The 21190-nt window shown below is 41.5% G+C and overlaps 3 protein-coding genes across 6 annotated transcripts; 1 reads left to right on the top strand and 2 right to left on the bottom strand.

The window, feature by feature from the left end:
* Positions 1–2439: 2439 nt before the first annotated feature.
* narf (nuclear prelamin A recognition factor) lies at positions 2440–11266 on the bottom strand. 2 transcript variants are annotated; one of them, XM_040134520.1, is made up of 12 exons: positions 10859–11266; positions 10008–10080; positions 9833–9898; positions 9154–9282; positions 8900–9032; positions 8321–8455; positions 7307–7425; positions 5698–5830; positions 4753–4825; positions 4211–4348; positions 3786–3943; positions 2440–3640 (listed from the first exon to the last, which is right to left on the bottom strand). In XM_040134520.1, exons 2-12 carry the CDS (start codon positions 10062–10064, stop codon positions 3393–3395), a joined length of 1389 nt encoding a protein of 462 aa, XP_039990454.1. In that variant the 5' UTR covers positions 10065–10080; positions 10859–11266; the 3' UTR covers positions 2440–3392. The 2 variants fall into 2 exon arrangements, with proteins under 2 accessions (XP_039990454.1, XP_039990455.1); XM_040134521.1 differs by having other exon boundaries at positions 5698–5827; positions 10859–11256.
* On the top strand, positions 10922–15516 carry LOC120794008 (cytochrome b-245 chaperone 1 homolog). Of its 2 annotated transcripts, none has more exons than XM_040134525.1 (6): positions 10922–10961; positions 12722–12809; positions 12968–13009; positions 13131–13301; positions 13396–13540; positions 14437–15516. In XM_040134525.1, the coding sequence occupies exons 2-6, from the start codon at positions 12722–12724 to the stop codon at positions 14588–14590; spliced, it is 600 nt and encodes a 199-aa protein (XP_039990459.1). In that variant the 5' UTR covers positions 10922–10961; the 3' UTR covers positions 14591–15516. The 2 variants fall into 2 exon arrangements, with proteins under 2 accessions (XP_039990459.1, XP_039990458.1); XM_040134524.1 differs by lacking the exon at positions 10922–10961 and adding an exon at positions 11401–11557 and having other exon boundaries at positions 14437–15514.
* Positions 15517–15701: 185 nt separating this feature from the next.
* hexdc (hexosaminidase (glycosyl hydrolase family 20, catalytic domain) containing) lies at positions 15702–21072 on the bottom strand. 2 transcript variants are annotated; one of them, XM_040134518.1, is made up of 12 exons: positions 20958–21072; positions 20769–20864; positions 20543–20658; positions 20211–20298; positions 19922–20086; positions 19659–19842; positions 18548–18619; positions 18241–18439; positions 17568–17729; positions 17340–17447; positions 16497–16586; positions 15702–15903 (listed from the first exon to the last, which is right to left on the bottom strand). In XM_040134518.1, exons 2-12 carry the CDS (start codon positions 20853–20855, stop codon positions 15732–15734), a joined length of 1443 nt encoding a protein of 480 aa, XP_039990452.1. In that variant the 5' UTR covers positions 20856–20864; positions 20958–21072; the 3' UTR covers positions 15702–15731. The 2 variants fall into 2 exon arrangements, with proteins under 2 accessions (XP_039990452.1, XP_039990453.1); XM_040134519.1 differs by having other exon boundaries at positions 17340–17444.
* Between the last annotated feature and the right edge of the window lie 118 nt (positions 21073–21190).

The raw sequence follows: 21190 nt of genomic DNA, 5'->3' as shown, positions 1-21190 counted from the left end.
TTGCTGTCTTGTATTACATCAAAGATAAGGAAGTAATGTTATTGTTACTTTGGTTTGAATGAAGAAACATCTCATCACACATAACTGTTTCATGTACAGTGGCTGAGTTACCCTGCACCGTAAGTAAATAAAACTCCTGTGGTATTTACACAATACAGTATATCAATTTCTGGTAAAGGCAATATAAAAAGACCTTTATCTGACGAGGCACCGCTTTGTAGAAAAGCATCAGCGCAGAGCAGACTGTAACACATCCACAGGCGGGACATCCTGAGAGTTCCACTGTGTGGGGAAATTGGAAGAGGGAAGAAAACAATGTTGAGAACTGAGGGCCCTTATGTGTTTGTTCCTCAAACCAGATTCCGTGCCTTGAAAGTCCATAGCAGAGTGTGGCAGTGGTGACACAGGAGGAAACTTAACAACCTCACTGAAAGAAAAAAGTCGCCGGAGCAACTCCAGACACCTAAACCTGCCAGAGTAAGTAAATTATTATTCTCACTCTCATTACTGCTGCAGGGCCAATCATAATTTGATCAACCGATCATTTATTGTCACACATTGTTGTGCAACTACTCCTAGTTTAGTAACAGATCCTTCTTCCACCTCTGGCTAAAACTAAATTGCAGCCCCTCAGCAAACTCTGCATATTAACCTGTTTGCATCAACAGCCTCCAGTTCCCCGTTCAAACCACGCATGGACTTCAAATGGATTCCATTAACTGCTTCAAGCGAAGAAAAGCAAATAAACACACCCCTTCACGCTCTTCTACGTAAATTTTTACCTCACTTACTTCCCAGGCTGCATCTGTCAGATGTGAGTATCAGCGAGTGATTCTGAAGTTAAAAATGACCGGCGACACTGTGTGATCCAGCTTTCACACACCCTGGCCTTTGGGATGCAGGTCGTGGTGCTGTTGAACTGCATCGCGTTATACGGAGAGGTGTTCCCACTATTTCGTCCATCCCGTGTGTATCAGCGAGGGCAGGTTGAATAACAGAGACACCCCTCTGTGTAGTACGATAGTTCAACAGCAGCACAAAGTGCATCCTCCTAAGGATCACGCAGTTGAATCACCACCTCGCTAAAACAATAAAAGCTGAACATTATAACAATATATATCATAGATCTTTATGAAGGTAGCCTCTGTTACAGGACTGTATTGTACTAGACTGCATTGGTTTTAGCTGGGGTACTTCATAAACTGCCAACCGAGTGTGGATTCCCTTGATAAAAATGTCCTTCTCATGTGTGTAGATCGGTGACAGCTCCGAACCAACAGTATGGCATGTAAATACGTTTCACTTTTGATACTTTGAGACTGAACATGACGACTCTTGTTGGCTCGGCACTGTCTGCACGGTGAAAGAAGCCCCAAATGACAGTTGGCACGGTGCTTGGTGAACTCTTCCGTTCTGGTGGAAAGGACGGTTCAGGTGAGAAGTAAGCAGCAGGTGAGAGATGACACGAGCGACGGCCAAAGATAACTCTTTCCATTGCAAAATGGTCTTTGGAATGATACACTTTTTTGGGTGAAAATAGTTTCTCTTGCCGTAGGTGTAATACAAAGGAGCAAAGGATTTTTTCCAAGGTGGGAAGACTGCAGCGAGACACTGGGCCCTGCTGCTTTTGTCCACCAGCAACTCTGTAACACAACAAACTGGACTTGTTTATGGGCGAACCTTTGAACTTGAGGCAGGCGGACTAGCTGCTGCCCCTGGGCCAAGTGTTTATGCTAAGATGACCTAATCGACCCCTGGATCCAATCCCCATACTTAAACACTGAGACAACCCTCTGCAAGGAAGCAAAGATGCAAATTTTCAAAATGTTCACCTATTCCTCTAAATTGTTACTTCCCAAGATATTCTATCATTCTGTTACCAGTGATCTATACAGGACAGAGCAGCAAGTGCTTACATTTGAGCGACCAGACCCATTGCGTTTGCCAGTTTCGCACAATAAATGATGTTAGCGATTTGATTTTCAAAATGGTTGATTCATTTTGATTTTGATTTTAGTCAAAGACATTACAGTAAGTGTTTCACCACTATGGTTTGCATTCTGTACACATGAAGTTCAATTTACAAATGACAAACAAAGACATGTTTTCTCACTCACTTCTAGTCGTATCCAGCCATGTAGGGACAAGTTTTCGTTACAACTTGAACATTAAAAACTTGTTGGAGAATTACCGGCTCAGATGAAATTTGGGCGTAACAAAATAAAACTAAATCTAAAAAAAAAGTCGATTTACATTTAAGTAGTGCTCCGAAATGTGTGCCTCTGGTTTTAGCGTTGCAGATGATCCGTTACACCTGGAAAGGTTTGGACATGAAATTTTTTCATATTAACAAACACATGAACTCTACAGGAGGCGGAGGTTGTTCAGTGAACAATGACATCATCCAGAGACGCTATATTAAAATGACACAACACTTGATTTGTTTGTCAGAATATTTTAGTGCTTGACATGTATGACATGTATGTTCGATCTTGTAAAACAAAGAACAAAAACAGATAACTTAATAAAACTACTGGCATGTGGAATGGGAACAAAGTGATAATACAAATGAAATCATCTTGTACCATTAAAAATAATTACTCTCTCTACACTGGGACGGATAAACCAAACAATGGGTTGGTAGCAAACACTCATGTCAGGTTAAGTGTTTATCAAAGACTTCTTGAATCATACAGCAGCCTTACTTTCCACTGACTATGACTGTTGACATAAGACGATCACACTGTTGCATAGCTATCAAAGTGTGTGAGAACATTTTGTCTTGTCTTTCAGTGAGGTACAGTGGAGACTACTTTAACACCAAGTAAAACAAGCATGTTTCATATTGGGCAGCTTGGATTTGGAACACATTAGACTCTTCAAATGTAAATTCAGTATCCACGAGCACGAGCTCCAGTTGTTCTAAAAGCTTCTTAAATGGTTTCGCAGTGGCTTATTGCTCGGTAAACTGGCCTAAATAGGTCACACTTGCTACAGGTTTCCTCTGAACAGCTGGCATTATCAGATGACTTTGTACCGACTTATTTCTTTTATTAGCCACTATCTGAACAGCTCATTGACATCACTGCTTCAGTCTGCATAAAATGTGGGTGTGTGTTTTTTCTGTACTCTGGGCCCTTATTTCTCCTCAGGGGCACAGGGGATCCACAATATTGTAAATACAGACAACATCCCCCCCGTGGCCAAATGGAAGAATGCACCTCTGGAGACTTGACTTCTCACACACTGGTCCATAGTGCAGCATGGTCTTCAGCATATCCTTCATGGTGCCAGCATGAATGATGAGATGGTCCAAGCAGAATCAGAACCCGGCAGATGCGGCCCTCATTCAACTTCCATCAGGTCTTCACAGTAAAACACTTCCTTTGTTCTCACCACTGCATGTGTGGGGGCTGTACGTGGATCTGAGCCTGATTGCTGTACTGCGTGTGCAGCAGCGTGCTGGCCTGTGAGGAATCCTGGCCCTGCAGCCACTCTTGATAGAGGGTGTGCAGGGTGGGGTTGACCTCTGGGAGACGGAGCGGCAGGCTGCTGTAGGTGTCCTCCATCTGCTGGACCAGGGCTTTATCCACCCGTCTCCCTGCCTCACTCTCTGCCTGACCGCGGCCGCTCAAGCACCCTAAGTAGACACATGGGAGAAACAGGAAGGGCTGACACATGCAGGTCTGAGCTGAACGGTAGCATTTCAAGGAATGTCCGTGGGCCTGGAGTAAATTTTAAAACGATGAATACGTTTGAAATCATGATTTTAGTTGCAGTGTTACCTCCAGGGCAGGACAGCACCTCCACCAACTGGTAAGGCACACGTCCCTTCCTCATACGGTGAACCAGGGTCTGGATGTTCCTGAAACCATAGATGGCAGCAAACTGCAGCAGAGTTTCTCCATCCCGCTCAAGGGTCACTTCTAGGAAGTCCCGGTTCCTATGAAACCACCAACATGGTACACAGGAAGAGAGTTGTCAGACTAACAAATCATCTCTGATGTCCAAATTAAAAGGTATGAGGATATGATACTATTGACATTACTCTAAAGTATTCCCACAAAGGGGGATAATGATTTGGGACCAATAGAGATGAACTATACATCAGGTTAGACAGAACTGAGGAGTAAAAACCATGGTATGGATGACTGGACATCAGGGAAAGCTACAGACTCAGAGTCAGTGTCAGGGTCCCGGTGTCTCTCACCTGAGGGTCTTGTATGTGATCTCATGGACGTCTAGACCAAAGAGCTCTGTGGCAGCATGTTTGAACACGTGTTCCAGAAAACCTTCAGAACCTCGGCCCTCATGCCTCACCAGTGCTACGTCTCCAGCCTCTCCCAGCCTGCAGTCACAATGAAAACTACTATGACAGAGCCTCAGTGAATCATTATCCAATATACAAGCAACTAGATCCTGTCCTAAACAGATGTATACTGTAAGTCTAGGGTTGAACAAAAAGACAGCAAAATGAAACAGCCACTAAAAACTACTAAATGATATTACTCATTTTTCAGTGTATTATCAATTAAACTACTTATGATATTACTTCTCCGTTATCCAAATTTTCTGATTTCATCCACTCTCAAAGATCAACATGAACAAATGTCATCTCAAATGGCATCATGTCCAATCTCATCATCAGTTATTCAAACTCTCAGTCTGAATAAATCGCAGTAGTATGAATGTGTTTCCTCTTTTTCTAATGCGAAGTAACCACATAGGAGGAAAACTAGTCTCACTACTCACACTTGGTCCAGTGGAACTGAGTCCAGCTCCTCCACTGCAAACTTCTTCTGCTCCATTAGGTAATAGATCTCCCCTGAAACATTACACATCACTGTTACTGTAACATTTCTAAATTGTAATCAACTGCTACATTTACTACTAAAGGAAGAAAATAAAGGAGTGCTAAGGAAGACTGCCAGTTTACTGGACTTTCAGGTTGTTCAGTTGTTTGTCTTAGTACTGGATGAGGAGGAGCCACAGATTGTGACCCTCTGTGTCTTCTGTAGTGTAGATGCAAATCGGCATATTAACAGTTGATCTCTATAAAAGGCTTAATTCTATAAAAATGTAATTAAAAGAAACACAACTCGGTCAAGTTTTTAATGTCTGCACCATATGCGAGGTACCAGGCATCACCACAACCCTCTTCTCTGGTTGCATGGCTGAATGTGTGGTTTTTTTTGTTTAAGCAGTGGTTGCTGCTTCCCCTCACATAAGATCAAAGTATAGAGGAAGCACGAATCACTTGAGATGCATTGTGATGTTAGGTGTGAGCTGCCAGAGAGAAGAAAAGGGGGTGTGCATTCAGTTAGCCTGGAGATATGTATCATTTGTACACATGTATTTGACTAGTTGGACATATACTGTATGTGTAATGTTTGGGTTTGCATCTCCCATGTGTTTTCAAATGGCTGAGACCCACTACTATGTGCAGAAAAAGGGATGGTGAGGGCTTTATAATGACTGGCCATTTAAGATAGTAAAGTATAGTGACAAAAGAAATTGATTAAATTGAAATCTAATCAGAATCTCCCTAATGTATGTGCACTACTGGGGTCTTAGATGCCATCTCCAGACATTAAAAGTTGTACCCAAAGTAACTGAGGGGTCAAAACAACCCACAGTAAGAATTTGCAAGTCTTAGTTGACCCAAGGCAGCAGTGTATAAGACAAAGAGGAGTGAACCTGAGGTGAGGACACAATCCACGTCTCTGGTCTCTAGCAGGCTGTTGTAAAACTCCTCTCTGACAGCCTCCAGCTTCTTATCAAAGCAGGGAGCCACCACCACATGGTAGATTTTCTCTGGACTCAGCTTCTGCTGGGAGACAAGGCAGAAGAAAAAAACAACATGAAAAGGCAGAATATGTCCTTTTCTGAAAAGGGGTGTGTGAAGTGTTTTACACATTACTTGGCCTGGAGTGCTTTTATTTTCACTTTTAATCTGAATAGCACAATAGAACCTATCATTATCATTGTACAGTCATACCACTGGGTGTGGTGTGTTATGAAACTCTGACTTTGACTAATGAATTGCCACCTGTGACAGTCAAACAAGTCTCTTCTCCGTTATTTACTTAACATCTGGCCAGGACTCAGTTATGCTACTCAACAACTAGGAAGACTGTAAACAATTCAAGCTGGGGGAATAGGCAAGATGCTTCCTTATTTCAAGCGACATGCACTCTGCACTGGTATTTTCCACTCAGATTTCAATTAAGGAGATACATACTCATCTTCATCGTCTGGAGGCTGCCTGGTCTAAATGATGAACTAGAGCTTTACTGTTCTGACATGACAAATGAAGACGCAGCTACGTGCTGCACTGGACCTGGTTGCTCTGTTAAAATGAAGACAGATTCTTTTGAACTTAAACTCCACCAGATACATGATGATATAATGTGGTGTAGTTAAAAAAGTAGCTAAAAAAAAGCCTACTTTTCTTTTTTTACATTGCCGCTTAAATCACCAAAAATTTAACCAAGATCATCTTGGACACAAAACTTTTAACACTGATCTGCGCAAATATTTTATAAAAAAAATAAAATAAAAATATCATGGAATACAGTGGCTCACTATAGAGTCCGCTGCGATCTTTCAACACCTCATCCTGCTCCGAGACCCTGCAGGTCTGAAACCAAATGTGTTCTATCTCAGTTCTATCTCTAGCCTTTTTTATGGCGTAATTTAGGCTCTCAGATTGTTTTATGTTTTATTTTATGTGCATATTGCTCGCCACTGAACAGGATGAACTCAATGAGCCGGCAGCAATGCAATCCGGCTAGCAATCACTGAGTCATTTACTGAGGTTTTTTCTTTTTTTTCTTTGTGGGGTTAATAATTGACAGCTCTAAATAAACTATTGACAAATTTGCTTGGCTTGGATTATTTTCAGGCTGGACAAATTTTGGATGTATTTAATATTTGACTCACACTTGTTCCTTTTTCCATAACACCATATTCTGATATACTAAAGATCATAGCACCGCAGACTTTCCCTTAAAACTCTCTTAAACCATGTTTGCAGTAGGTTTTTAGTTAAACCTCGGATACAGCAAGAATATGTTGAGCTCTGATGACAATTCATGATGTTCTTACTTTGTATGTCTGCTATACAGTAAACTTGCAGTTTTTTAATTTTTTTTTTTTTTTTAAATTTGCTCCACCTTCTTAATAGGTAATCAAAAGCATTTACTGATACTGCCATTGTGCCAACAACTCTCTAACAGTATTATTTAATGGCACCACTGTCAAGCTAGAGGCCTCTTCGTTTAGACAGCTAAACATTACTGCTCACCTGCTGTTTTGAGAAGTAGTCTTTGACCAGACAGCCCATGATCTGCTGGGGAGACCTGGCTGTGCAGATATGAGGGGTGACCAAACTGCCCAAGACACGCTCTGAATAGCGGATCCACCCTGTACACATTCAAAGAACCACACAGACACACACCCTCTTGTGTTATTAAAGTAACCCTTGTACTGTTGCGGTCCAGTCTAAGATGTTCTCAGTTTTTGTAGGGAAACATAGTTCAGTAAAAAAAAGGTTACCTTTACATGGAGAAAGCCCACAAATGCACAGGGTATAACGGGCCTACTATTGTACGTTGGTGATGACTGTCACAGTACATTTCCTAAAAGGTGGTGGAGCTAGTTCAGGGTTTCAATTAAACATTGTTGCGATTAAAAAATAAATAAATAAATAATAAAACCATATCATTTTGGTCTCTGAAAGTTCATTTCTTCTGGATTTGTTAATGATGTTTTCTTATAGGATAAACAGAAAATCACCAAGAATATTACAATGGAATGCAATATAGATGAAACAATTTGTAAAGCACATTTGGCACCACTCATAAATTCCCTGGCTTTTCTGTGTCTGGAGTTGTGTAGTGACACCCTCCATGACCAGTGGCAACCCCGCAATCTGAACGTTTGGATGTCTATGCATACTACGTGTTCAGAAACACAAAACAAAAAAGCCAAGAAAGTTGTGGAGTCCTATTTCTCATGAAGGGAGTGGTTAAAGAAAAGCTTTCTATCTTTCCCCACCAGCTCTCCACTGCTATCTTTGCTTCTAAAACAAGCCCGGGTCTCTCCCTATTCAGCACACAGCATGCATATAAACTGCGTACCGGCAGAAGCCTGAGAAATGGTGAGAAAAGGAGGCAAAACACATGAAAATGGAGGGAAAATGTATGGATAGACGGTAGTTCTGTGGCTGAAAAATCAGTCTGACAAGCGGGGAAGAAAAAGAGAAGAGGGAGAGGAGAACATGGTGGAGCAGAGAGGGTGAGGAGGAAGGTAGTTTTACCTGGGCAGGAGGAGGTGAACATGGGCAAGGCATGGGAGTCGTGGTGCCTCCTGCGATACCTCTGAATAAACTCCTTCTGGCTCTCTAAGATGCTGAAGCCTGCAGCCAGAGTGGTGTCAAACACATACTGTACTCCTGTATGCGACATCCAGAGAGCAGAGAATGGAGACAGTGAGACTGAGAGTGACTGAAGTGGGGGAGAATGTTGAGCATCCATGATAGATATCAACGAGTGGGTGGCAATTTCTCCACACCGATAAAAGAATGTCTGTAAAAGTTGCAGAAAGACAAATTGAAGACTTTTAAAATGGTTTTTAAATAGCAAAATGGGAATCAAGACCAGTTAGAAAAACGACACAAAGCAAGCAAACCCAGCCCATTTCTGATTAAATAAAGCCAGTGACCTACTGAGGCACAAAATGGGAAAGAAGACAGCAAGAAACTGATTGTTAAGGGACATCCCAGGTCCCACATAAAGCCAAAACCATCTCCATTAATTTCAACTTCAAATAGATGCAGTTAAATACTTTTTAAAGCCTTACAAGCTGAACACAGATCTGCGAATGGAAACCAGCTCACCGAGGCTCTTGAGGAAGCCACAGAGTTTGCGAGTGGCTTCACTGATGTCCAGACCAAACTTCACAGCAAAGAAAGGCAGGGACTGCGGACAAACCGACGCAACCAGCACCTTGTGCTTCGACACGTCACACTTCTGAGAGGGACAGAAAAACAATGGAAAAAATACAGTGTAAGGTACTGTATTGCACAGTGTGCAACAAGTCCACTCCCTGACTTTCTCGTGGTTTCAGACGCCAACTGGTTGCGCGTTGTACCTTATTGAGTGCCAGAACCCGCTCCACTTCCTCCAGGCTCTGCTGAGAGATCTTTAGGCTCTCCTCCTCTGACAGACAGCCATCACAGGAAAGACAAGCACTCAGCAACAACTGGGATCCTTCATTCACCTATGGGGAAAAAAAGGGGAGCGGTGAGGGCGTTTAAAAGAGACACATATTATATTATAAAAAGACGCCCTCGAATGATATAGTAGTGAACTACCCTGAAGTTGAGGGACTAACAAGAGAAAGACTGGGCAAAAAACGGAGCAACAGAGGTTCAGATATCCTGACTCTCAGTCCCAAGTGTGTCTCCTGAAACACTAGAGCCTACATTTACCATAATGCAAGTTGATAGTGTATTTTCTTAAACCTGCCTCATAAATGCTCACATCTTTTTTACTCTGCACTTTCAGTTTTCAGCAATGGCTTTCTGTTATAAATCTGTAGTGTGATGACATCATCGGGCTTATCTGTTCAAAATTTTAGAAAAGCCCCCCAGAGCCCAAAGAGTTATACATCTTCACACAGTGGCCGAGTAGTACTCCTCATGACTAGTAAAACTGCTTTTGATGTATAGAAATAGCTGGAACCCCCTCTCTTCGATAAACAACCCGATGAGGGCTGATTTTGCCAGATCACCAATAATGAAGGAAAGTAGCAAGCAAACACACATTACCTGTCCATTGACTTCATCTCTCTCCTGCTGCGAGTTGGCACCTTCCTCACTCTGCCTTTTGCTGCACTGTGAGCAGATCAATCATTAAATTAAAGACGACAGACATAGTTCCCCCCCCCGAAACCAGCAATTCTAGGCGAAATGACCATACTGTGACACAGATCCAGAAATTCACCTGTTTGGTGCAGTTCTCACACTTCTCCTTTCGCTTTGCTATGTTGACCTCTGACATTGTCCTTGGTGGTTATCTGCAAATTTCAGGATGATATGTGATATGTGTAGGTAACAGCAGCACTAGCTTCCCAGTGCTGACTAGTTCCTCTCAGCATGTTCTCTCCGAAGCAGTGGCCTGATGAATGCGCCCGCTTCCCTCTGTCGACTGATTCAACTCCACCCCTCCTCTGACTGTCCCCGTGTCCTGTTAAAACCGGCCCGCTTATCATTAACACAACGGTTTTTTTAATGATGGAAAACTTGAAATGAACGCACGCTAGTAACCTGTTATCAGAATCGAAGAGGTTAGCGTTAATTATACACGCAGAGCCAACCAAAAACAGCCTCAAAGCCCATTACAGCACATTATGTTCGCATAAGGGGGAAGAAAAGGACAAGTATGGACAGGAAGCTATCATCATATGAAAAACCCACATATTATATAAATACAATGTGTTACTCTCCCATGATGTAAAAGACGAAAAATGTCGACTCTGTAGTCAATGTTTTACTATAACTATACTTTAACAGTATAGTCAGGGCTTTAACTATGGGATAATTACAGCCCGGACTATCTAAAAACAATTTAAAAAACCGAGAAAAAAAAAACCAATGAACAATATTTGCAACATTATTTAAGTTACGTAATTTCTTATTCAGCTAGCACCAACTACGCGTTTTGAAATCCCCGTTTCTTTCTAATGGTAGGTGATTTATTCATTGTATGGGCCTTACATTTTTAACTGGGTGCTGGTCTATCAGTGTGACAGGCCCTGTGTCAACATTACAAGGTCGAATTTTAAGGTAACTCACCGGACGGTTTCTATCTCACTGCTCTTTCAGACAAAGGCATGGACAAAATACAGAGGACAGTCACAAGAGCAACCACGGCTGCAGCACAGATACGGCTCAGCAGGTGAGCTCAAACAGTTACTCGGCTTTTCTCGACAGACACTCTTTAATTTCAAGTCAAGTCGTCTGCTGACTGCGCCCCCGGACGCTCACGGCTCCGCGGTCATTTCATAACATGAAAACTAACGCTTTCAAAGGCGTCGGGGCTTCAAGCGTTCAAGCCAGCGTCTGCCTATGCACATCCGACTCCATTGTACATCCCGGCGCGTCCCGGACGCATGCGCTAACTGAAGTAGAAAAATAATGGAACAGTTAAGCCCAGTTCAGTTCAAAACGGAGGAATTATCTGGTTTGAAGCTGCCATTCTGTTTTAGAAATTCTAAAGGCTTTTCTAGTAAACAGGCCACTCGGCCAAATATATCTCCTCTTTAAAATGTATGCATTTAAGCCTTTATTTTGAAGGTAGCGTGAAAACGAACCCGCCCAATCGGAGCTGAGGGATCCAGGAAGGAAGTGTCACCCATTCAAGGCAGTTGCTGCAGTTGTTGCAATAACAAGAATAGAACTTCCTTATAATTCAGTACATGCGTTCCCTCGTACAATTGCCCATCTGTAGAATCTTGTAGGTGGGAATTTGCAGGAATACTTTAAGAGTGAAAGGTAAGTGATACAAAACGTCTTGTAGTTGATGTCTCTGTACAGTCCTAGTGAGACAGTGGTTTTGTGGACAGTTCTAATCCATCACATCCAAGTACCATCATCAGCAGGAGGATCTTTCTTGTCTTGTTTAGTTTTATTTGGATCCAATTAAAGGTTCAGTTCATCCAAATCACAAATAAATGTGTCATTCTCTCCTACCTCCAGTGATATGAAGCCATGCAGGTAGTTGGGGTTTGTGTGCTGGTGTATTCAGAAATCCACCTCTGAGAGTTCTGCCCCCAATACTATACAATGGAGGTGGATGGACTTTATTTGTGACGCTCAGTGGACTAAAAAAGGTCAAAACAGCAATTTGTCCCTCTAGTAACAATGTCCTGGTTACTCTGGATAATTCAAAGAACATTTCTTCAAGTAGAATAGAGTTCTAATGAAAATCGTTACCGGCAACATCTCTGGATTATCCTGAGTAACTGGGACATCGGTTTTGGACAGACCATGGCTGGAGTAACCTGTTAGGGAGTCCCGGTGCTGAGCCCCCATTGACTTTCCTGTTACTCTGTCTCTCCGTGCATTGTGTACAGTTTTTTTTCTAAGCCAGAACACTGCTTGTGCCCAAATTTGCTGTGTCATAATTTGATTACATTTTCTTTAGTAGTGACGGTCTTAAAACTAGATTTGGTGTCTCCTCAAGACAGGACCTCACTGGTAATAAATGGTGGCTTAGTGAGACACTTGAATAGAAAAGAGTCATTGTTAGTGGTATTCGAAACCATTGTGCTTTTACTAATAATAATAATGGAACAATCAAGACAAGTTCAGTACAAAATGACAGAAAATTTGTTTAGAGAATGTCACACTGTTGTTGTAGAAAAATAGAACACATTTTGACCTTTTATTTTGAAGGCGGTACAAAAGTGAACCAATCCAATCCAATGTCTTGAAACGCCTCATCAGAACAGGTCCTCAAGATAAGGTTATTAAGCAGTTACACCCGTGCTTTTCCTACTATGCCAAGTCAAAATGCCCCTAGGCCTATTTTGTGAACAAATATTTTTCTTATTCGGGTGACCTGGCCTTTTAAGGCAGGTGCACTCTGCTCAGGGAAAATTGGCTTTTAGTATACAGTGTATGAAGTTCTTGACTCATATTCCTGCATCTGCTCAGATGGGATACATGACAGTAGAGGAGCAAAGCTCCACTCTGCTCCGGCTGAAGAGATCCCCTGGCATTCGGTCATGGTCTCTTCTTGTCGGTAAGTGTGTATTTTTTTTTGAGCAAATGCTGTCTATATTATCTATACACTCAGATATGAAACAAGAATCCCCATCTAAGCCATACTCTATCCTGTAAATACCTACAAACTCTTTAATTAAAACATCCAAACTAAAAAGCCTCTCATTTTAATTGCAGGTATAGCATCTGTTGGGTTGGCAGCTGCATACTACAGCTCAGGTACACAAATTGAATTTACATAATCTATTAGCAAATATGCTTCTTTCCATCAACATAACTTTCCATATTTGGACCTCACACCTCTTTCTGTTCTTTTCTTCTTTATGTGTTGTGTGAACAGACAGCATCCCGTGGAAAGTTTTCTACGTGGCAGGCTGTCTGTTTGTGGCCATGCAGAACATGGAGGAATGGGAGGAGGCCGTGTTTGACAAAACCAAGAACCTGATTGAGCTCAAGACCATTAGCTTGTACGCTTCAGTCCTGACGTTGTGGAGGAAGGGGCAGGAGAAAGGTCAGTAACACCACAGAGTGGGTTAGTCTGTCCAGTTGTGGTTTGAGAGTACAGAATATTAGGTCTGAATTTTCTTTTCCTTTCTCTCCGTCAGTTGTGTTGGATCTGACACAGCTTTGTGATATTTGCGTCCAAGAGGAGAGGGTGCGGTATTTGGGGAGGGGTTACCTGCTGATGCTGCGGCTGGCTGCAGGCTTCTCCTACCCCCTCACTCAGAGTGCCACACTGGGGGGACGCACGTAGGTATCTGCTGCCGACAGTTCCAACACAGTATGTAGATTGTACGATGAGTGAGAACTATGGGAAAGACATGGATCAGTGGTATTGGTAGAACTATTACAATTAATGAATTCATTATGTGTTTAGTTTTTCAGATTTACTCCAGTGTAAACTTTAAACACAAAATATAAGCTGCAATCTGTAACAAAATGACACATTCCAGGTTTGAAAAGGAGCAACGAGACAAGTTTTCTATTACCTGCTCCCAAATAAAGAAAAATCATAGATCGCCTGGGACAACCTTTTAGGACAAGTTTGCAAACATCAAAACACACATATAAAGATGATCATTATCATCAAGAACATCTGAAAATGATCAGGCTCAATATGTAATTAACAAGGTTTTTTTTGGTATGTTCCTTTGAATCCACCTTTTTTTAAATTCTCATTTCTTTTTTCTGTAGACAGTGGGATTATATATTTTATATACTGAATATGTGTTTTATTGTTAATGATCTATATTTTATTTACTCACATCTTAAGCTTAACCATTTCATTTTCAATATTATCTAAAAGTATCCTTAAATTATCTCAAGAGTAAACAAATTTATCATCTGCAAACAAACAAAGCGCAATATTTTTGACACTTTGCTATATTAATATATAAAATAAAAAGTTAAGGGCCCAGTGCTGATCGTTGCAGTACTCCACATTTAACTTTCATACAATCAGATTTTCTACTGTCGACCTGGCTATGTTTTCTATTATTCAAATAACTACTTAACTACTTGTGAACTATTCCTCTAACGGCGTATGACTGTAGTTTGGAGAGTAAAGTGTCACGGTCTATTGTATCAAATACTTTATAATGTAGTATATTTCCTGTTTTTTTTCTCTCCCATCTGTTACCTGTCAGTGATGTGGAGGCAGTGGCTGCATTGCTGAAGCGCTTCTTAGGGCTGGAGGAGCTGCAGCAACGCAGGCAGCAGGAGGAAGAGGCAGAGTACGGAGAGGAAGAAGATTCTTTGGACAACAGCAGTGATTCGGATGATGAAGCTGATGAACTCTGATCCCTGTGACTTTCAACCTTCCTGTAACTCTGGGTAGATGGAGTTAGGGGCATTATGGCATTGCTAGGGCATTACAGAGGGTGTGGTTTTAGCGATGCCTTATTACATGTTATACTGTAAGCATGTTCGGATAACACCAAGGATATAGCCTCTTTAAGTTCCTCCTAATAGACTTCCTATTATTTTATACGTGAGGTAAGGTTATAGCAGCCTGGGGAGGCTACAGTATAACAGCTTTTTTATTTTCAGGTGAACTAGGATGGAGAAATCATCCACTTACATGTTTTGTCTAAGTTTAATCAAAGTTTTCTGGAAGGGTGGAGAAAGAGACTTTTTCTTTCACTGCACTGTAAATGTAGCCCTCCATAAATGAATATCATGTCTTAGCAGTAATTACAGTACATCTACAGTGATTACTATTTGAGAATACACTCCAGACTACAGATTTACTTTGTCTTCCTACTGAACTTTAATAAGTGTTTATGTGTATAAGTCAATGGAAAGTGCTTTTCCCACAGTTTTCTGGACCACCCAGTTGACAATCACCTTTTTCATGCTTATTCATACCCACACTGCATTCCGGATGAATGCGTATGCAAACTGTTATCAAGCATAAAGGATTTTCATGGCTCAGTCAAGAGTGAATCATGTGTGAAATACTTTGGCCTGTTGCTGTTCTTTGTTTTAACATTTTATATACTTTTTGTGAACCAAAGACTGAATCTCAGGAAAACACTTTGGTGCTTTAGTCAAACTTTTTTTTTTCTTAAAGTGTATTGAATCAGGGCTGTGTCACTAATGGCTGATGGTGAATACCAGTGTGTGCCCCTTGAAGGAAAAATCAGAAGACTTTTGGTTAACTATTGGTTGATTTTATTGTTTTTATTTACTTTAATACATTTGCAAGAATTATATAAAACTGTTTTGTATGCTGTATAAACACCAAGTCTGCTTATGATATTTCTTCCTTTCTTTGCTACAATTAGTGCAGTTGACAATCACCAGTTTGCTCTTGAGTATGCACAAAATTAGACATAAAAAAAACAAACTCCTGTTAATTTCCATGTTTGTTGCAAAAAATTAAGAGACCAGTGTCTGAATTAATCAAAAAAGCAGTTTGACACTGAGTTGTCAAATTATTCTATGGCACCATCTCCTTTACACAGGCTATGATATCCTCTCTTATCCTCTGTAAAGGAGCCATTACAGGGCTAACATGCTCCTCTATCCACTCTTGGGCTGTTGACTCTGGGTAAAGACGCACCATCTCCTCTCTTACTGCCTCCGCCTTCTGTTGCAATGTCGCCAAATAGCTGAGGAGGTGTGACCAGATGGGGATTCAGTTACGAGACAGACAGTTCTAAACAAAACGACAAAATACTGTGCACAGTATGATAGAGTAATAGGGCCACTGTAAAGAAGAAAACAAAATTAGGAGCCTTCAGCCATGCTAGCTGCATTTGGGGGCTGTACTTTGGCACAATGGTGCTTTGAGCTAAATGCTAACATCAGCATACTAACATGCTCAAATGCTAAATTTCTAATGTTTAGCAGGTATAATGTTTACCATGTTCTCCATTGCAGTTTAGCGTTTTAGGATGTAAACATTTGCTAATTAGCACTAAATAAAAAATAAAGCTGACACTGATGGAAATGTCAATTTCCTAAACCAAAGTATTGGACAAATTACAGTACAATATGCCCAAATATCTGGTATTCGATAATAAGGTGCATAAAAGCTAATGTACTGATATTAAGACTACTCAAATCTCGAAAATATTAGGGCTTTATTCTTGCTACGTTTCATCTTTATTCTCTAACTATTGCAACTTTTTTCACCAAACAGTGGCCATAATACTCCATTGCATCACAGAGTCTTGCTGTAATATAAGAAGTTTCTGCTCACGTTGATGCTTGGCTGTGAATCTGCATGGTGATAAGCGGGGTCACCATCTTCCTCTGTCGTTGGTAGGGGCTGAACCATCCTCTTACAATCCTACAGTATAAGCATACAGAGCTATTCAGCTGCCACTGAAATATACAGTAGCTCTTATTCTTAACCAATGCATAGGTCCCAAAATCGTGTCTTATTTTTGCAAAGGGAAAAGAGCAGTTTGATAATTTGGAAAATATACTTATTCACTTTCTTGCTGGGGGTTAGATAAGACGATCCACCTTCATGTCTGTATGCTAAATATGAGGCAATAGCCAGCAGCTGGTTAGATTAGCTTAGCATAGGGTAAGGAAATGTGGACACAGCTAGCCTGGTTCTATTTGGCGGTAAAAAAAAAAAAAAATCCATCTACGAGCATTATATCTTGTTTGTTTAGATGTACAAAAAAAATAAGTCAGCTTTGTGGTTGTATGGGGAATTACGTGTTGGACTATTTTCTTGGTCAGACTTTACTTCCTGGAGTCTCTGCAGAAAGTCACTGTGCCTGGCTGTTGTTCTTTGTTCTTTCTGTCTTTAAGAGTTAAAATATACTGCTTAAATTGTTGCAGGTTAAAACGTAGCCAGTTTAGAGTTTAATGAGAGCACGTCCGAGACTAGTTGATTACCCCATTTTCTGTCTTTCTGCTAAGCTAAGCTAACTGACTGCTGGCTGTTACTTTAGCATTCAGACATGACACTGGTATCAATTTCCCAATCATCCAACCCTCAGCAAGAAAAGCGAGTGTAGTTCCTAAAATGTTAAACTATTCCTCAAAGGTAGATGAGACATTGGAAATGAAAATTTACATAACTCACATGTTGTTTTCAAAAAATCGTATGTCCTCTGAGTTCAGCAGTATATTGAGCTCCACAATTAACTCAGCTAGCCTCCTTCCTGGAAACAGCGAGTCGACTGCAGATCTTCTGAAGGAACAAAACCCGGAGGTACTCATACACCGGTCAGCCACAACATTAAAACAAGTGACGAGTTTTAACGTTGTGGCTGAACATGTTGCAGACTCATCCAACCTTGCCAGACCTCACCTCTCCATGACCTCCACTTCCACTGAGGAAATACCGAGCTTCTCAGTCACTGTGCTCTGAGCTTCAGCACTGAGCTGTCCATGGAGGAGTGTCTGCAAACAGGCTGCTAGTGATGGAAGAGCCACAGGCATCAGCTCACACAGCACTGACAGGTGGTCATACCTGACGGGGAAAAGAATGCCCCATGTTAAAAGCTCTGTGCTAATTACTGGACATAATGTTGGAAAACGGAGCTGTCTGATGTAACACCACATGATTTCTGACTACTGAAGTCCGAACAAATTCAAGTGTTGTAGCCATCAAAGGGCAGTTTTATCATCCATACATACTGGTATGTGTTGTGACAACTGTGTTCTTTATCAGCGCCGCCTTGCTTCACATTTATACACTACATAGGTCTGCCACTTTGTCCAAGATACCCATGGTTAATGCACAACAGAAAGAATTACACATTCATCTCTACCAACCACACACACACAGTCCTGAATTCAAACAAGTAACCATCCAGTCATAAGCCTAGTCCCCTACCCCTTAGGCTTCCACCACATCCGTACTAGCACAAACAAGGTAGAAAATATGAAATAAAAATCAATAGTGTGTTAAAAAGGTACTGCACTTAACAACATGTCATTGTAGGTAGAATGAAACCTGGAGAAATTCCTCTAATTCTTACCTTTGCCAGCCTGTGATGGCGATGCCCTTCAGGTTTATGCCAGCGGATAATGACGCAGCCACCTTCAGCCACTGCAAATGGTTCTCCACATGTCTCTGTGTGCTGGGCACACAGGTGTAAACGCTGGTGGAGCCTTTAAAGGAGCTGGCCACCCACAGCTCTGACATGCCAGCACTGCAATACTTCTCCAGCAGAGACACTGGATGACACAGTTAGAGAGTCTACATCACTACTAACACAGCTCTGCGCACCTTGCAGACTATTTGATAATGTATGACTGCTGAAATCCATAGTATACAGTTCCTACCAGTTCTGTCCACATCCAGATTAGGAGTGTAGTCCCACAACATGGGCTGGACAAGTTCCACTAGGCCGCTAGCTGTTTAACCAAAGAAAATACTTACAAAACCGCTAATGAAAGGTAATAAAAATAGTCAAATCAGGAGACATTTGAGTGCACTCATACCAAAACCAGCAGTGGTCCTAAAAATGGGAATCCTCGCAGCTTTTCAACGAGATTAGTAGAACTTTTACTCTGAAATTACTATCGTATGTCTGTACGAATTAATGACAATAATCCTGTTATTACTGTATTACTCTTTCTATTACTTGTTATCCACTCATCTACAAGTAGCGATACTACACTGTTAAATATTCCTGTACAATTAAACTGCTGGGTTGAAACTGTTACTTAAGCTAAAGTACATAATATAATTAGCAAAAAATGGATCAAAAATAGGGATGCTGAATGCAGTGAGTGACATACAATTATTTTTACATTACTGGATTATTGTTGCATCAATGTCAAGTAAAATTTTACTGTTGCAGTTGGTTGAAGTAAAACTAATTTTTATCTTATCAATATTTTATTTTAGAAAGTGTTTGGTAGCTTAATTTTTAGCATTGCGTCACATTTTATTGAATTACATTTTGTGTGTAAAATCCAAATTGGTTAAGTGACTAGTAACTATAGCGGTCAGATAAATGCAGTGGAGTAAAAACATAACATTTTCCTCCAAAAAGGAAGAGAGTGTAAGTATGAAGCAGCTTAAAATGAAAATACTCCTGGAAAGTACAAATACCTTAAAACAATGTACCAGCATCGAGTCATAAATGATATTAAAACGCCTTTTTATGCAACACTATTATGAGATCTTAGTGTCAAAAAGCTTCCAAGGAACTGAAGTTGTTTACTTGATGCTGAGAGCATTCAGTGCTGATATTGTGTCTGTATGTATTATCTTACAAGCAGTTTACATGTAAGACTCTGACATGATGCAACTGAGAAATCAGATGACACACTAGGTTTGTCTTTACATCTTCACCTGCTCCTGATGATGGTTTTAAAGCAAATCCGAAAGCTTCAAACTGCAACAATACCTCTGGTTTAGTGTAAACCAACTGTATTCCTTCCTCACCTTTCAGTGTGTCCTGGCTCATGCCTCTCATCATATCATCCCACATTATGATGGTCATGTGAGGCCACGCCTTCTTGATGGCCTCGGCGACCTTGGCCACATGACTCAGGAAAAGTTGCTCCACTGTACGTCCAGGTGAAGCCAACCATAGCTTGGACTCCTCTCCCTCGCTGAGCATGTACACCTTGAGGACAAGCACATGAGCGAACCCATGACACGTCAGCAATGAAAATACAACTAGTTAACAAAAGACGAGTCCTTACCTCATCTGCTCCAATGTGCAGTGTGTTTAGACCTGGATGCTGCTCCACCACCTGCCTCAGCATCTCCATCACCAGCCTCACCCCCTCCTCTTTGTGTGGATTCAGGGTGCCCACACAGTGTGCCACCTCTCTGAGACCCCACATGGGCCGATGCTTCAACACAAACTATGACAGAGGAGGCACAAACAGCAGGCTACAAAGAGTGCAGTGAAGTCCATCGCAAAGCTGGGCAATTATAGCCACGTTACGAGCGGTTATAAACAGCAGGAGAGAAGGACGTCCGCCTCACCTCCATGTGACCAAATGTCTGCACGAGTGGGATGACCTCCATGCCCTTCGACCTGGCAAATTCCTGCATAGATAATACTTCCTCTCGGCTGAAAAGACAGCATACAGTAATCAGACTTAACTTTTTGATCCTACTGAATCAAAGCATTTTACGGCACACCAGACTCTCACATAAAATATTATCTCTATCCCTAACAGGGAGGATCAAGCCTTTATTAAAAGGACCTCACTACACGATAAGGCAGATAAATGAATACACACAATTGCAAACAGACAATAAACAGAGTCAGGTATAAATAAAGCAACATCCAGTGTTCATGTCCCGAACTGTACCTGTATGCAGGCTGTGCTGTGGCCTGCAGCAGCTTCAGCTCCCCGTCATAGGGAAACATGTCCTCATACTCCACCAGCAGGCCATCCACTCCCAGCTGAGAGAACAGCTCGATTAGCTGAGGAGACGAAACACATCGGTGGAAAGTAAAAACATGAATGTTTAAACAGAGGCAGAGGGGAAAATGTGTGCTGCAGTAGATCACAGAGGAGGCTGCTGTGCTCTTACTTTGTGAAGGTATTCTACTCTTGGAGGGGCACCTTTCAAATCCAGGTGTACCAGTTTCTTTCCTTTAGGCCATGGTGGACACTTCATTCTGCCTCACTGTAGACATGAACAGAGCTTCCCATTGACAACAGCAGTTACAGGTGTGCGTTTATGTTTGAGATTGAACATTAGATTATCAGTTTGACTCACCAGGACAGTAGAGATCAATGCGGACCCAGAGGTAGGATATCACAGGCCTGACACTGGGGTGAGGATGCTGCTGTTGTAGTACAGATCGCTTTTTTTCTGCACAAGAAACTCCTCTTTCTATCGCTTCCAGTCGTTTCAATGCAAACAAACGCTGTAGGCAATCGATTCGTTTGGTCTGAGCAGGCAGAGCAATGGATGGAAGGTTGCACTCTACATGCTGTTAGCATTTGTGT

The sequence above is a fragment of the Xiphias gladius genome, chromosome 9 (genome assembly GCF_016859285.1).
Source record: "Xiphias gladius isolate SHS-SW01 ecotype Sanya breed wild chromosome 9, ASM1685928v1, whole genome shotgun sequence".
Lineage (NCBI taxonomy): Eukaryota > Metazoa > Chordata > Actinopteri > Istiophoriformes > Xiphiidae > Xiphias > Xiphias gladius.
Note: the sequence above shows the minus strand (reverse complement) of the source record. Positions and strands in the feature narration are given on the sequence as shown.